The sequence below is a fragment of the Chlamydomonas reinhardtii genome, chromosome 7 (genome assembly GCF_000002595.2).
Source record: "Chlamydomonas reinhardtii strain CC-503 cw92 mt+ chromosome 7, whole genome shotgun sequence".
Lineage (NCBI taxonomy): Eukaryota > Viridiplantae > Chlorophyta > Chlorophyceae > Chlamydomonadales > Chlamydomonadaceae > Chlamydomonas > Chlamydomonas reinhardtii.
In genome coordinates this window covers 630575-646084 of record NC_057010.1, presented here as the reverse complement: position 1 = coordinate 646084, position 15510 = coordinate 630575, and the positions used below count along the sequence as shown (strand labels likewise).

General features: G+C 64.1%; 3 protein-coding genes across 7 annotated transcripts in view; 1 reads left to right on the top strand and 2 right to left on the bottom strand.

Annotated features, from left to right (window-relative positions):
- The first annotated feature begins 314 nt into the window (after window positions 1-314).
- On the top strand, window positions 315-4520 carry CHLRE_07g317050v5 (uncharacterized protein). The gene is made up of 4 exons (XM_001700943.2): window positions 315-1265; window positions 1616-1766; window positions 2064-2369; window positions 2808-4520. Exons 1-4 carry the CDS (start codon window positions 685-687, stop codon window positions 3966-3968), a joined length of 2199 nt encoding a protein of 732 aa, XP_001700995.2. The 5' UTR covers window positions 315-684; the 3' UTR covers window positions 3969-4520.
- A 178-nt stretch (window positions 4521-4698) lies between these two features.
- On the bottom strand, window positions 4699-6914 carry CHLRE_07g317000v5 (uncharacterized protein). Its single transcript, XM_043063897.1, has 2 exons — window positions 5959-6914; window positions 4699-5299 (listed from the first exon to the last, which is right to left on the bottom strand). Exon 1 carries the CDS (start codon window positions 6625-6627, stop codon window positions 5968-5970), a length of 660 nt encoding a protein of 219 aa, XP_042922465.1. The 5' UTR covers window positions 6628-6914; the 3' UTR covers window positions 4699-5299; window positions 5959-5967.
- A 511-nt stretch (window positions 6915-7425) lies between these two features.
- Window positions 7426-15510, bottom strand: part of CHLRE_07g316992v5 (uncharacterized protein) — an 18539-nt gene continuing 10454 nt past the window's right edge. For 2 of the 5 annotated variants that reach the window (XM_043063892.1, XM_043063895.1), the window contains 11 exons: window positions 15219-15384; window positions 14341-14936; window positions 11866-12930; window positions 11472-11588; window positions 10834-10936; window positions 10463-10545; window positions 10027-10146; window positions 9526-9594; window positions 9195-9404; window positions 8701-8828; window positions 7426-8318 (listed from right to left, as the gene is read on the bottom strand). In XM_043063892.1, coding sequence (XP_042922462.1) covers window positions 8117-8318; window positions 8701-8828; window positions 9195-9404; window positions 9526-9594; window positions 10027-10146; window positions 10463-10545; window positions 10834-10936; window positions 11472-11588; window positions 11866-12930; window positions 14341-14936; window positions 15219-15384 — 2859 coding nt within the window. In that variant the 3' untranslated portion in view covers window positions 7426-8116. Of the gene's footprint in view, window positions 8319-8700; window positions 8829-9194; window positions 9725-9832; window positions 9883-10026; window positions 10147-10462; window positions 10546-10833; window positions 10937-11471; window positions 11589-11865; window positions 12931-14340; window positions 14937-15218; window positions 15385-15510 lie in introns of those variants that run through there. The other 3 variants (XM_043063893.1, XM_043063894.1, XM_043063896.1) reach the window with 3 other exon arrangements.

The window sequence follows — 15510 nt, the reverse complement described above, 5'->3', positions numbered from 1 at the left end:
GGACTGCCGGCGGTCGTACAGGTGGAGCCGAGGATGGATGGCTCCTGATGGCGCAAGCAACACGGCACAAATCGCCCCCGGATCCATCCGTGCACGCTCGTGCACTAGGTCGGGGGCTGCGCGAGGGACCCCTGCACCACCTCAGCTTCCGGCTCTCTATGAGCCGAGGGGGGCAGGCGAGCAGAAGCCACAGCGGGCCTGTACGACGGCATGATGCGCACCAACCGGCAAGTCTTGTGTTGGAGGCGCAGGTCAGAGGCGCAGGTCGCCACTGTGATTGTGGCATTGGTTCAAGGTCTGATAATTGCATTGCACTCGGCGAAGGACGTTACAACCCTAACCCAACTGCAGCTTCTATATGCCGCCTGAGCGCCTGCTCTATGAAACACTTTCCATAATACCATCTTCATTGCAGCAGATTTGCAGGCTCGGGACTCTGCACCCAAATTTGGGCCTTGGACTGCAATGCAGTTTCTGAGGCAAATGGCTTCAGCCGCTGAGCGAGCCTGCGGGCGCTGTGGCAAGGGATACAACGAGGATAGATTGCAGCTGGTGATCCCTTGTGGTCACACGCTGTGCGCCAAGTGCGTGCTGCTGGCACCGCCATGTCCGCACTGCGGAACGTCGGTGCCTCGCGCTCGCCAGTTTGCTCTCAATCGCTCCCTCGCCGACCAGCTCGGGCTGATGGGCCAATCAGCCGGCGGCAACCACTCCGTAGCGGCAGGGGCCGCTGGGTCTGCGGCGGGCGGCGCGGCTGGGGTTGAGCAGCCGCGCAAGCGGCGCCGGCAGCAGGCCAGGCGGGCAGAGGACCTATCGGAGGACGAACCTGCAGACGATGTGCAGGATGCAGTTGCAGAGGAGGAGCATGAGGAGCAGCAACATGAGGAGCAGGATGAGGAGCAGGGCGAGGAGCAGCCGGAGCAGGATGCTGAGGAGGGCGCAGAAGGGGTGGTGGTGGTGGCGCCGCCGCCCCCGCGGGGCCACGTGCTGTTGCAGCTGTGTGTCGTGGACCCCGGCAGGCTGGACCAGCACGAGCTTGTGTTGGAGCTGTGGCTGCCGCGCTACATGCTGCTGCCCAACGAGCGCCAGCGGGCGTACCTGCCCATGACGCTCGTGCGGCGGCAGCTGCGCGGCCGCGGGGTTCCGCGCGAGGCCTGGCGCCTGTTCCTGTTCGAGCCCGGCTACACCTGCTGCCGCTCGCGGGAGTTGCGGCCGGAGGAGCGGGACGCGCGCCTGCTGCCACTGACCGGCGACACGCGCGCAAGGTACGGGTGAGGTGCCCTTAAACACTTGCAATTGGCGATGGGCAGTAGCTGAGTAGCCAGTGGTGGGCAGCTGCAGTAAGCGGAGTCGCTGCCGCAGTGGGCACTTGGCGGGGGCTCATGAGCCTGCTGATGCTTGCGGGCGCAGTTACAGTGCCGCTTGAAGCATGGGAGGAAGCATGCGTAATGGCTGTGCTAACCCCACCCGCGCTGGCCGTTCGAAGTCCGTGGCTGTTGGTGCCCCTTGGCGGTCGGGTGTCGTTTGGCTCCTCGCGACCTCACTGTTCTGCTGCTCGCTGACGCATGTGCCCTGCCTTTCCCGTACATGTGGGCTTGTTTGACTTGACCGGCAGCCGCAACGAGCCGCCGCCGCCGTTCCGGCTATTCGCGCTGGACGCGCGCGCGCCGCGCATGCGAGTGGACGTGGTGATTCACGGCTACTGGGGCGAGCACAGGGTGGAGGGCGTGGAGGTGGACGCGGGCGGCTCCACACGCGCGTTTGGGGTGAGTGGAGGTTGTGAGGGGCCGCGCGTGTCAGGAGCAAGCGTGTGTGCCGGGGCACAGTGATTGCCTGGCTGGTGCGCAGCGGGCGCGTATGCACACGGCGCCGAGGCGGCGTAGGTGGGAGCCGCAGATGATGAGCTACGCACGCACATGCCCCCCCCCCACACACACACGCTGCACTCGCAAGCGCCGTAGTTATGGCTTGTGCACTCGGGTGATGTGCGGCGTGTTAGAAACCATGCACCCGTACCCCTCTCACACCGGCTCGCTCCTTCGCTTACGGTATGCTCGCCGCAGGACCAAGCGGTGGCGCGGCTGCCGGCGCACCTGGCCTTCCACCAGGGCACCTGCCGCATGTACAAGCTCCGCGGCAACGGCAACCCCGCCTCGCAGTGGATGGAGAAGGTCAAGTGCGACTGCATGCTGGCGGCGGTGGTGGACGAAAGCGTTGTCAGCCGCGGGGCTGTGCACCTGCGTGCTGCCGGGCCGGCGCCACCGGGCGCAGCACAGACCTACTCCGTGGTGGTCAGGACGTTGACCGGCAAGAGCGTCCGCCTGTTGGGAATCTACGGCGGCCTCGACGTGGAGATGCTGAAAGAGATGGTGAGTGCGAAATGCTTGCGCGAGTGTTTTATGTACGTGTGTGTGTTATATATGTGCGAGAGCTCCGCAGAGTTCCTTGCTTGTGTGTAGGGGGGAGGGGTGTAGATACCAGCCAAACTCAACCGAACCCAATGCAGAAGAGGGATGGGCATCGGCCCTTGCTTCTTTGGTGGCCGCGTGTTTATGCAGCGGGCTGCAACTGACGTGGCATGTATGTGACATCTGCGTGCCTGTGGCGGCCCCGCGTTTCTCTTGAAGGTGGTTGCCAGCACGTGCATACAACTTCATCACTTCAGCAACTTTGAGGTTCCCCGTTGCGTTAGCTGGGACAGTGGCTCTGACCTGGCCGGGCATGCCCCAGTGCGCATGAGCAAAATACCTTCATGCTGCCACGCCCGCCGCTGCATTGTGTTTTCCCCATGCATGTTGTGCTTGCAGGTGCAGGACAGCGAGGGCACTCCCCCGGACCAGCAGCGCCTGCTCTTTGCCGGCAGGGAGGTGTTGGAAGGCAGGACCATGGCCGACTACAACATCGGCCCGGGCGCTACCGTGCACCTCGTGCTGCGCCTGGCCGGTGGCAAGCCGGTCATCTGCGTGTGGGCGGCCCAGCCCACGGACCTGACCGTGCGCCTGCGCCTCAGCCGCCACTGGACCTTCAGCAGCTTGGTGCCGCGACCGGACCAGTACAGCGACGGCGATGTAGCGGGCGGTGGCGGCGGCGGCGGCGGTGGGTCGGGGGCGGAGGCAGGCAGCAAGCCCGGCGGCTGGGCGGCTGGCGGCCGGGAGGCGGCGTGGCGTGTGCGCGCGCTGCCGGATGGCTCGCTGGTGCACCCGGGCAGTGGCGGGCGGGAGTATGCCTACCTATTCTGGGAGGCGCTGACGGAGGGCACCGCGGCGGAGCCTGGCGCCGGCAGCGGCACCGGCGCCGGCCCCAGCGCCGCAGCTGGTGGTAGTAGTGGCAACAGCAGCCGGCGCAGTAGTAGCAGCAGCGCAATGGTCTGGGAGGAGAACGAGGAGGAGCAAAAAGGCGGCAACGGTCGGGCGCCGCTGCAGCCGCAGCCACGGCTACAACCACAGCCGCAGCCGCCACAGCTTGCTTGCGGCCCGGGGCTTGCTACAGCCGCAGCAGCAGGCTCTGTTGTTGCCGCCGGGGGCACTGCTAGTAAGAGCCCCCTGGGCCTGGGCCCCACGCCGACCGACCTGCCGCTACCCGACTTCGAGCCGGCCCGGTCCTTCTGCGTGGCGGGCGCTGACGTGGAGCGGTGGCTGTACGGCGCCCTCGCGGCCTTTGGACTGCCTGTACGGGAGCGCACCGACTTCCTGACGTACTGGCTGCCGCACATGGAGGGCGCGGCGTGGCTGCTCATCAGCTTCGCCGACCCCTTGGATTACCAGGCGGCCGCGGCCCTTGAGGTGACGCCGGCGCCGGACGTGTGCGTGCGGCTGTTCATGCTGTTTGAGCGGCTGGCGGCGCCCGCGGCGGGCGCGTGCGGCGACCTGGGAGCGGAGGTTGTGCGTGTGGGCGTGCTGCGGCGGCAGGGCTGCTCGTTGGCGGTGCTGGAGTGGGGCGGCATGGAGGTGGTGCGGCGCAAGGGGTAGGAGGCAGTGCTAGGTGGCAGAGGCGGTGGATGTGGGAAGCGAGCAAGTGGGCCACCACTTTGGGTGTGGGTGGCACGGCGTGTGTGCGTGCTGCGCGTGTGGCTGTGTTTAATCAGCAGGCCGTCGCGGCTTTTGTACTGCTTTCTGATCAAGAAAAGGTGCTTCAATTCGAAAGAGCGCTCGACAACTTTTGCAAGCTGCCGCAATATTTTCGGTATTTGACTTTTGCCGTTGTGTGTGTGGAGGTGCTGATGCTGCTTGTGTACCAGTGCGGTTGGCGCGGCACGGCCGAGGCATGGCCGCATGGGGTCCGGCGGTCCGCACTCCTGTCCAAGTCCTGTGTACCGTAATCATACCTGGATGCCATCAGTTGCTGACCAATTACGGTATTGATCACTGCTGGTCTCAACTGTTTGAAGACAAGCACGACAGCTGGCGGGCTTGGTGGCAGACGGCCAAGCACGGAGCAGAGGTAGAGCAGGAGGGACGGAGTCCCGCTAACACGGCCGGTCACGGCTGGTAGCCAACGTCTGTCGCTGGTTTTACCCGGGTCGCCGCTGTTTTTTCCCATGCGCCACGCACCTCCGCGCCCCTCGTACCCCGCGCCCTCCACAAACCCCAACGCACCCCACGAAACCACGACGATTTTCCACGAGCCCTGAACCGCTGCACACCCGCGCCCCGTGAACCCCGTAGCCCCACGGATCCCCGATGGCACTGCGTTGTTCAGGAGCCCGGTGCGTTACACATGCGTGTGCGGTTTTGCCCAGAGGGCCAAAACAGACGAAAGGACGGTGCCGACACAACTTTGACGAGCGCCAGTCTGTCTCCAGCTGGCTGTGACTCATGCAACGTCTGGTCAACAACAGGTTTACGGCTGTGCGGCAAGCTTAACCACAACTGCCTCCTCCGTTATGGCTACGGCTTGCAGCCTCTCACTCGCCCGGCGTGTCCCCGCCCCACGCGCAGATAGCCAATAGCGGGTGGTCACCGCCTGCCGCCACATGGCCACAGGGGGTACTCGTGCAAAAGAGGCACCTGCCGCAGCCTCTCAGCCGTATGCTGCTTCCTCTGCTGGTGTGACCTGCTAGAACCCCCACGGTGCCCTGCCCACCCGCCGCCTGCCTTGCGACCGTGGCCTCCACAGCGGCTTGCCGCCCCACCTCACACCACGGCGTGCGCAGCGGATGGCATGCCTGGCGGACGCGTGCAAAAAGGCAGTCGCAGAGCGCCTCCACACAGCCTGCTGCATTGCCACCGCTGCTGCCACTGTCTCGGAAGCCCCCGTGGGCGACGACATGGCTACCGTGTTCGCGTGCCAGGCCGAGGGCCTGCAGCATGCAGCGGGGGAAGCAGCAGGGCCGTGTTGGAGTTGAAGGGGCAGGGAGAGGTTGGCCAAAAGTAACGGTATTGGTCACCAACCTGACAGCACACAGAAGCCGTCGTGAACTATAGCATGACCCAAAAGCGCCGGCCCAACAGGGCCTACTACTTGTGAGTCATTCCAACCCCCGATAGGGAGAATGGGTAGACGTCGTATCACGACAGAAGCCAATACTTGGCGCGTGTCACAAGGAGACTGCACTGCTTCAGTACAGCGTTCGGACACACGCCAACAACTGTACTTTGTTGCCTGGTGTCGTGCGGCATCAGTGTGTTCAAGTGTGAAGCTCAGACTCTGTCTTTTGCAGCAACCGATGCAGCGGGCCCTGCCGCAACCCATGTAGCAGCCTTCAGCCTCACCTCTATGATCCAAAGCTACAGCTACACTGGCCAGTCAAGGAGACCAAGGGGGGTAGCCCCCCCTCCCCTTTCCCTGCCACCAACAGCTGTTTAGCCATGCCACGCCATGGATAAAGGCAGCACAATGCCGCATCGCACCGCCACCGTGTAGCACCCAGGCCACGCCCCCCTGCAGTCAGAAGCAAGCCACCACCGTGCAACAACGCGTAACCTTAGCCTACCACCGGGGCTCCCACTGCACACTTACTTGTAGCAGCTACAGGCGCCGCAGGGGCCGCCGCTGGCACTGGTCATCCACATACGGGTACCCAAGCTCGAAGGTGAGCATCAGTCCCGGAGCGCAGGAGTCGTCCGTGAACAGCTGCATGTCGATGCGCTGATGCTTGTAGTTGTAGAAGAAAAGGATTGAGGTGAAATTGGCGCCGAGGCTCTTGGCGAGGCCCGGGAAGAACTCCATCAGCAGCGTGCCGTCAAGCTCGACCCAGCCGTCGTGCCGGTGCCGATGTATCTCCTCCTCCTCGTGCCGTCCGCTGTGCGCGTGCGCCCGGAGTGGCGCTGCACCGGGCGCCGTCGACATGATGCACGGCAGGTTGCACGGCAGGTTTCTGTAGGTGAAGCCGTTGTTCGGGAGCCTGATGACGACAAAGTCGACTTGTGATCCCTCCCAGAAGTCCACTGTCGCCAGGTACGGAATCTCAGCATGCACAAACTTGAAGTGCTTCGGCCTTCCCCAAGATGGAGCGCAGGTCATGAGCTCCTGAACCGTGTATCGGCGCTGCTTGAACTCGTTTGTGTTTACGAAACCAACAATCACATCATCGAGAAGATGCGCGTTCTGCTGCCCCAGGAACAGCGTTTCAAGGTGCTCTCGGACAGCATCGTGGCCGCCCTCCTTGCCAGCTGTAGCTAGCGCCATGGCCGCTCTATCGCTACTATATGGTTCTAGAATTGCACAACGCTACCAAATGTTTTACGCGGTTCAGCGTCCCGCTGCAGAAGGAACAAGGCCCCAACAAAGACACCTTCCAGTCTTGAAGTGTTATTCTTTGTTGTGGTGATGTAAGGGCAGCATGGAAATGAGCGGAAGAGGTTGCACGGAGTTGCTTTTGCGCTGTGATTATTACAACAAGCGCAATGAGCTTGTAAGTCCCGAGTCAACGAAGGCTCACAGGATCGCCAAAGAAAATGAGCAAAGCGAACTAGACAAGTCCAGATCGCGAGCGAGGACAAGTCTGTGTATGACGCGTGCCAACCAGGGCTTGCATCTTCCAGGGGTAGGCCAGGCTGGTGCAATTGGGCGGGCGCCCACCGGCTTCTCAGGAGTCCCCCGTGCCCCTTCCTTTCTCCTCCTATGTAAATGTGTCGCATTGCAAGTTGCAAGTACAGCAGCATGTGTTTGGGACGTGAGGACCTGTGGATTCGAAAGAGCGAAGACATGTAGACCCAACGCGCCAACAAGCACGGCGCGTCAGTGCACACCAGCGATGTTATCATGATATCGAGTTATAACAGACTGCCACAGGCGTGTCAGGAAAAGCAAGGCAGAATGACGTCAAAACCAGAACGCGTACCATGTAACATGTCTAGAATTTCCGGTGGGCTCGGCGTTTGTCCAGAAAACATTTGGGGGTTCCACGGGGCCCTGAATTCTGCCCCCTTGGAAAACCCTTCCAGTATCAGGGAGTGGGAAATTTGTCCTGGACATTCCCGAAAATAAGGATGCGAATTACAATTGAAGGGACAGTCCGACAAGCCGAAAATAAGCTGGCCGCGATCCTTGCGACCGCTGTGACCCTGAGCACGCCGCGTGCTGTGGGGTGGGGCGGCAAGCCGCTGTGGAGGCCGCACGGCAGGCGGCGGGTGGGCGCGGCACCGTGGGGGCTCTACCAGGGCGCACCAGCAGAGGAAGCGCTGTGCAAGCCAGAGCCGCAGGCATAGCCAAGACACATTTGCCATAAATCCGCGTCGGCACATGCACTCAGCACGGGATGTACGGTATGACACGTGCACAGCCACAGGTTCACGGCGTGCACGTTCGAACACGGATGATACCGTACGGGCACAGCAGTACTACGGTACCCATGCACCCACTCAGACATGCAGGACCCCCTCCAAACACGAGGCCTGCGCCGGGCCGGGCCCAGCGTCCGCAATGCACGTTAGTGCACAGCTATTTCAGGAGTTTGCGGCCTAAGCAGCAGTAAACACCCGCCACCCAGTTAGAGCCCAACCACAATGGTCAGCCCCAGCCGCAGCTGCACTGGGGCATCGATGTGATGCAACTGCGTTTGGTACTTGCGTGGAACTGTTCAATGTGCGTGTCTGCACAGTGGGGCATTTCCCCCGTCGTTCAAGCCCCTACACGTAAGCCTAGTGGGCTAGCTCCTTTCTCCGATTCGTTTCTCTCATCCCCGCCGGCCCCGCTCCCCCGCCTCCTCCCTGCGCCCCTGCTTCCCTACTTCCCCGCCGGCTCCCTCCTCCCCTGCTCCTGTTCCTGCTCCTGCTGCTGCTGCTGCTGCCCCGGCCGCTTCTCTCCTCATCAGCTCCAGCTCCAGGCGCATGAAGCGGTCGGGGAAGAACAGCCACCGCACAGCCCGCTCCAGGTACCTGTGCAGTGCACACGCACACACACACACACACACACACACACACACACACACACACACACACACACACACACACACACACACACACACACACACACACACACACGAGCGTGTGCATGAATGAATGAGAACGCACATCAGTATTGCGTGCTTCTGCCTGCGTGGGACGGAGGTGCATGCTGGCCACCAGCCGTTTCAGGCAACGATGGCACACAAACTCCCGTTGTCCTGCAAGAACTGCTGACGGCATGCAGAACTGGATATATCCCGTGCACTGCTCTGGGAGCTGACGCACGCCCCCTCGGCTGAAGAGCGGGACGCAAGTCCCCCGGCGCCCTGTACCTCCGCCCATCCTCGACCAACCATGGCACCTGCACCCTCACCTGCTGCCCGCCGTGAGCCCCACCACCGCCACCAGCGCCAGCCAGAAGCCCGGTGTGGCGAACAGCAGGTCCGCCGCCCCCGCCGTGCCCTCATCCAGGTAGCCAGACGCCAGCTCCACCCGCCACACCTGCACACGTGCCAGAGGGGGGAGGGTCCCAGAGGGTTGGGTGAGACGCCAACGCACACGTGTGTTGACACAGCTTCTGGTTGCATCAGGCTGAGTCACAGGCCGGCATACCCACCTCTCCACTGTGCTCCTCGGCACTTTCCCACAATGCAACTCCCCCTTCCCCCAGGACTGGCGACACAGGCGACACTGACCACAGAAACATGGGCTTCTGTGGTTGTCTGCCCCCATCCCTGGCCCCCCATCACCGCCCCTCTCACCTGTGTATGCACCGCCCCTCATCAAAACACCCCTCAGTGCCGTCCTCGGTAATCTCCCACAATCCAAAGCCCCACCACCCACCCAGAGGCCCCTGCACCCACCCACCAGCAGCAGGAAGGGGAATGGAAGGGCCGCCGACAGCGTGCACACTGCCGCCAGCAGCCGCGTCCAGTTGCGCACCGTGAGCGCCAGCTCCGCCGTCACCACCAGCACCAGGGCCACGTAGGCGGCCTTGCCCACCACCCACAGCGAGTGGCCGGGCAGGGTGCGGTAGGGCGTGGCGCCGTACAGGGGGATGAGCAGGCAGGCGGCGCTCTGGGTTGGCATGTGCGTCGAGCAGGGGAGAAGCACACAAGCAACCGAGTGACGTAACTGGGTGCACGCATTGCTGCCCGCATTGGACACTGTTCGGACCGGGCACGCCGGCATACCGTACCGGAGGAGTCAAGCATGTAAACAGATTGTTTGGGCTGGGGTGCTCGGCAAGAGAGGTAGTGTAAGCCTCCTGCCAAACTGTCGCGGCGGGAGCGCAAGCGCCCCCATTGCCTTGACCCCCTAAAATATTAAAGTTAATCGCAGGTTCTCAATGAGAACCATATAAGCGATTAAGCTTATAAGAACAGATACTACACATGATCTGAGCCAAAAGGCCGAGAAAGGTATGCTCAAAACGGGCGAAGGCGAACGGCCACCCTCTCGGCGGTGCTCGGCCGTCACCAAACGGCGACCGATGGTGGGCTGGGTTTGGTTAGCCCAACGTATTGCAAGCATGCTATGCCAAGGTGATAATGGACTGCAAATATGTCGATATTTGTGTAGTAACCGATAAGCGTTGCTGATTGTATGTCGAGAAGCTCCGACATGCCGGGCATCCCTGCTTTCCACATGTCATGCCCACGCCGCATCTTTCCGCGATGCCCGCCTCCTCACAACTCACGTGCAGCAGCGGCAGCGCAATGCCCTCGGCCCAGAAGCGGTGAGGAGTGAGAGCGGGCGCCGCTTTGTACATCTCGGGGTGCCTCAGCAACGTGACGGCGGGGCGGGGCGCCAGGCTCTCCTGCAGGGACCAGCGAAGGTCGGGAACACTTGACTAGTTGGTAGAGGTCAGGGAGGTTCGAGTCCCAGACAGAGGTCAGTCGCATCCGGAAGAATACGGGCCCGCGCGCCTACCTCAGCTCCCGGGGTGCGCCTTCACATTATCACAGGGCACTCTCGCCAGAGGGCTCGCGGCATGCCGCATGCAGGATGAGTGCGCGCCCCGCGCCCCGACGCCCCCCCCCCCGTCCCCTCACCCCCCCCCCCCCACACACACACACATCCAACTCCCCCCACCCACACACCCCACCCACACACTGCCGCCTTCGCGCCCCCACCTGCAGCGCCACCACCAGTATGGGTGCGGCCGTGAACACCACATTGTAGAAGGAGCCGCTGATGTCGTCGATAAGCGCCTGGCCTGTAGGGGAGAGCGCGGGGGGCGGGGAGAGTGGAGGCACCCAAGCCCGCAGGGCGAGGCAAGAGAAGGAAAACCGCAGCGAAGTGTTTCGTGTAGGATACGGTATGCAGTGCGGCTTTCTCACATGTGCAGGCCCTGCTAATCGCGCAAATCCCCCCTGGGTTGGCAACGGTTTAATTTGGAATGAACTACCCCCCCCCACACACACACACACACACACGCAAACGTACACACACACACAAACACGTAATGTTTTCCTTGTGCTCTTTAACACACAAACACACTCACCTGAGAAGCCGCAGTAGAACTGGAAGCCCACCAGCACGCCCCAGTACGCGATGTTCTTGTAAAAGGAGTACGTCACCAGCCGGCCCAGCCGCTCCGTGCACAGCTGAGGGGTGGGGTGGGGGGTGGGGACGATGGAGAGGCGGGGACGGAAGAGCGGAGAGTGGGGGGGCCTTAATGGGTGCGTTGGTGCTCGGTTGTGCGGGTGGGTGTGGGTCGCTCCACCCCACCCCCTGCCCCCCAGCCCCTGCTCCCTGCCCCCTCTCCCCCCGCCGCCGCCCCCGGCCATAGACCCCCCCTTGCCCTCTCAAGCTCCCGCAGAAACACACACAGACACACACACACACACACACACACACACACGCACACGCGCGCACACACACACACGCACACGCACACGCGCGCGCACACACACACACACACACACACACACACACAAAAAGTATACTCTGAAGGTAATCCGCGGCCGTAATTCTGCATCGCATACACTGTCCTACGCGTAATGTTTTCCTTGTGCTCTTTAACACACACACACACACACACACACACACACACACACACACACACACATACACACACACACAAACACAAACACACACACACACACACCCGCGGCCGCGCCCCGCAGTCCCCGCCCACACCTGGCCGTGCACCAGCAGCAGCGGCACCAGGTGTCTGAAGGCGGGCAGGGCCACGTCGGCGTTGTTGGCGGCCTGGCGGCCCTCGCGGCCCAGCAGCCCCACACCCACGTCCGCGGCCTTGGAGGGGGGAGGGGGAGAGCGGCAGGGGAAGGGGAGGAGAGGAGTCGAGGGGGCAGAGGGAGGGAGATTATCAATTACATCCATGATCTACCCAGGTGGAGGGGAATGGGGGCGGGGCGGGGCGGGACCAGGCGTGTGGCGTCGGCACGCGAGCACCAGGTAGGTTACCAACTTGCCACATAACACTGCGTAGAACAAACCGTAACCGCGCCCCGCCCCTCAAGCGGTTCTCCCCCCCCCCCCCCCAAACCCCTCCCACCCGCACCGCACCTACCTGCAGCATAGCCACGTCATTGGCACCGTCGCCGATCGCCAGAAACACACCGCTGTCGCCGCCGCCGCCGACACCGCCACCCCCACTGCCCCCGCTGGGCCCCGTTGACGCCGGCGCGCTCTTGGCACCAGACGTGCCGCCGCCGCCGCCGCCGCCGTCTCTACTGCTGCTGCCGCCGCTGCTACTGCTGCTACTGCCTAGGCACAGGTCCTCAAGTGCGGCCAGCAGCACCGCTGCAGCTGCCTCGTCATCCTCCTCTTTGCCGCCACCGCCACGACCCGCGCCGCTCGCATCCTCACTGTCCGCCGCTGCCGCTGCTGCAGCTGCTGCTGCTGCTGCCGGCGGCTGCGCAGGCTCCCGGGCAGTAGCACTGCTACTGCCGCTGCTGCTGCTGTTGCTCCTGGCGGCCAGGTCTGGCGTCGGCGGGACCGTGGCAAAACTGCCTATGGGGACAGGCGCGGCGGCGGCGCCACCCCTAGCACCAGCGCTACCGCCGCCGCCGCCGCCGCCGCCGCCATGGTACCGGGTACGGAGCGGCGTCCACGACCATGGCCTGGAGGAGCGAGGCAATGGCGGCGGCGGCTGCGGTGACGTCAGCGGCGGCGGAGACAATGCTGGCGGCGGGTGTGGGTCAGGCGCCTCCGGATCTGGATCCTGGTCTGAGTCCGTGCCGGCGCCTCCATTGCCGCCGCCGCCACAACGACGGCCACGGCCACGGCCGCTGCCGCCCGCCGCGGACCCGAGCGCAGGCCCGTCCGGCCCCGCCGCCGCCGCCGCCGCCGCTGCAGCGGTCTCCCTCCGCCCCACTCCGCTCCCGCGGTCAGCCACCTCCACACCTGCCCCATGACTGCGGCTCCCGACATGCATGCCGCCACGCCGCGGCAATAGCCGCTGCAGCAGCTGCAACAGCCGTAGCAGTATCCGCTGCGGCTGTAGCAGCAGCCAGCGGGCTGCTTCCCAGCGGCGGCGGCGGCGGCGGCTGCGCTCCAGCTGGTGAAGGCGGCGGCGGTGGTGGCGCATGAGGCGGACCACCGCGGCCTTCTGGGCGGGCGAGGCGCGACAAACCTGGGTGTTCATTATTAGAGAGCAACAGGATACATAAACGTAACGCACATGTGTGTTGAAAAACGAAACGAAAGCCCGCCCAGACGGAGTTACCTAACAACACCTACACGCACATGTATATGTATGGGCATACACGGGGTGCATATGTGTGGGTGCATGTTCAGGCAATGAATGTTGGGGGTCGGGAGAAGCGCGCCCTGTCGCATCGCGCCTCAGCAGCAGCCCTGCAGCTGCGACACCCTGCCCCTCCTACGCGTTCGGCTCTCTGCCCTGCGCGGCACCCCGCCGCCACGTCCCACATGGCGGAGTGGGGCACGTGCCGGCTGCGGCGGTGGCGGTGGCTGCCTGGGCCCGCACTCCACGGTGCGCAGGCGGCCGGTGGCGGCGGCCATGCACAGCCGCGGCCTGCCTCTTTCCCCTCCCAGCTCCCTCGCCTACTATCTCGTTGACGCCCCCAGCAGGCCTCGGGCTCCGCTCCGCTACCTTGGCTTGATCTGGTTATCAAAGTAGCATAGGACCCGCTCTCCTCCCCCGCTCTTGTACTTTGGGTTCGGTTTAACTTGGGCTGGTATCTACAACCCACCACCACCACCACCACCACCACCACCACCCACACCCACACCACCCACACCACCCACCCCACCACCCACCCACCCACCCACCCACCCACCCACCCACACCCACACACCCACACACCCACACACACACACACACACACCCACACACACACACACACACAACACAAACACACACACACCCACCCACCCACACACACACACACACACACACATACACACACACATACACACACACACATACACACACATACACACACCCGTCGGTGCTGCCCATCACCCGATGTGTTTGCACTGGCTCGCCATCGCGGCCAGCATTTGTCATCAGTGTCGATGACAGTCCTGCAGTACACGACGCTGCAGGCGGGGGGTCACGCCTGCCTGTGTGTACTGCAGGACTGTCATTGACACTGACGACAGGTATGCTGGCCGCGATGCCGCCCAACGAGTCAGTCGTCATGTGGGACGTCGTTGTGGACGTGGCAGAGCCCACCGCGCATGAGGGGCGGTGCGCGGCAGCCGCAGCAGGGCTGCCTGCTGGGGCGCGACGCGACAGGGCGGGCCGCCCCCCTACCCCCCCCCTCGTTACCCCACACGCCAGCCCGGCCCGCCAGCCCCGCGCACGCCTTCCTCCCGCCCACATCCCGATATATCACACAAACGCCACCCGGCTAAGATGGGAATGAAATAAACTAACCCCCCTCGTAATTTGATCACTCCGTTCTCCACATGAACGGCTACCCGCCCCCTCCGCTCGTTTTAGCTTGGTTTGGTTTAGTTTGGGCTGGAATTTATGCACACACACACACACCACACACATACACACGCCACTCACCACCACACTCGAGCACACGGCACACAGCGCCGCCAGCCGCTCAGCCAGAGGGCCGAAACCGCCGGGGGCCCCGCCGCCGCTGCCGCCACTGCTACTGCCGCCGCCGCCGCGGCCGGACCTGCGGCCGCCGCCAAGGCCCGTGACCTCTTCCGCCGCCTCCATCGCCCCCCTCAGCCACCGCCCGCCTGCGGACCAGGCCGCCGCCGCCTTGCCGCCCCAAGCACTCCAGACCTGTCGTCCCGCGTTCGTGCTGGTCCCTCCTTTCCCCTGCCCGCCTCCTGCCTTTCCTGTGCCCCCTGCTGCTACTGCCGCCGCCGCAGCAGCAGCTGCTACTGCCGCCGCCGCCCGGCCCTGCTCCAGCACCACCTCTAGACTGCGGCCGTCAATGACCAGCTCGGCGCGAGTGGCGGCGGCAGTAGCAGCAGCAGCCCCTGACTCTGCCACAGCCCCTGCTACAGCCCCTGCCGCGGCTCCTCCCGCTGCTACTGCCGGCTGCTGCTGCTGCTGCTGAGGACTGTGGCTGTAGCAGCTGCTGCGGCTGTGGTGGTGTATGTCGACCGCACGCCGCATCAGGACCATCAGCTGCCGCCGGATGCCTGGACAGGGAACCAGGGGTGTGGATCCAGGGGTGTGGATCCAGGGGTGTGGATCCAGGGGTGGGCGGGAGCTTGGAACTAGATTCAAGAGCGTGTGCGGGGGGACGCGAGCCCCGCCTGGGCCCCGCCTGGGCCCACCTCCAGCCCTCCCCCTCCTCTCGCTCATCCCCCGCGTCGCCCAGATTTCAGACCACGAACGCCCAAAGCCCAGCGCCCCCTGCCTCAGCTGCGCTTCCCGCCTCCCCCAAAAAACAAACCCGCCCCGCCCCTCCCCTCGCTCACCCTCCTCCTCGCCCTCCCGCAGCACCAGCAGTTGCGAGTCCGCTGGCTGTGTCAGCAGCGCCGCCGCCCGCGCCACGTTGACCGCGGTCTGCAGCTTGTCGCCGGTGATCACCCACAGCCGCAGCCCGGCAGACAGCAGGGAGCACACGGCGGCAGGCACGCCCTCCTGAAGGGGGGGGGGGCGGGTGGAAGGTGGCAGGTAAGGGGCGGGGGCGGGGGGTGATGGGGGGAAGTAGTGGCGGGAGGGGGATTAGTCTGTGGTTACCCCAACGGGGCATGCGCTACACATACA

What these genes read in the sequence shown, in the direction of transcription:
- CHLRE_07g317050v5 (XM_001700943.2), top strand. Translation starts at nt 685, where the DNA reads ATGGGCCAATCAGCCGGCGGCAACCACTCCGTAGCGGCAGGGGCCGCT. An exon ending in ACCGGCGACACGCGCGCAAG is followed by an intron (nt 1,266 to 1,615) that starts GTACGGGTGAGG and finishes CTTGACCGGCAG; the next exon opens with CCGCAACGAGCCGCCGCCGC. An exon ending in TGGAGATGCTGAAAGAGATG is followed by an intron (nt 2,370 to 2,807) that starts GTGAGTGCGAAA and finishes TTGTGCTTGCAG; the next exon opens with GTGCAGGACAGCGAGGGCAC.
- CHLRE_07g317000v5 (XM_043063897.1), bottom strand. Translation starts at nt 6,627, where the DNA reads ATGGCGCTAGCTACAGCTGGCAAGGAGGGCGGCCACGATGCTGTCCGA.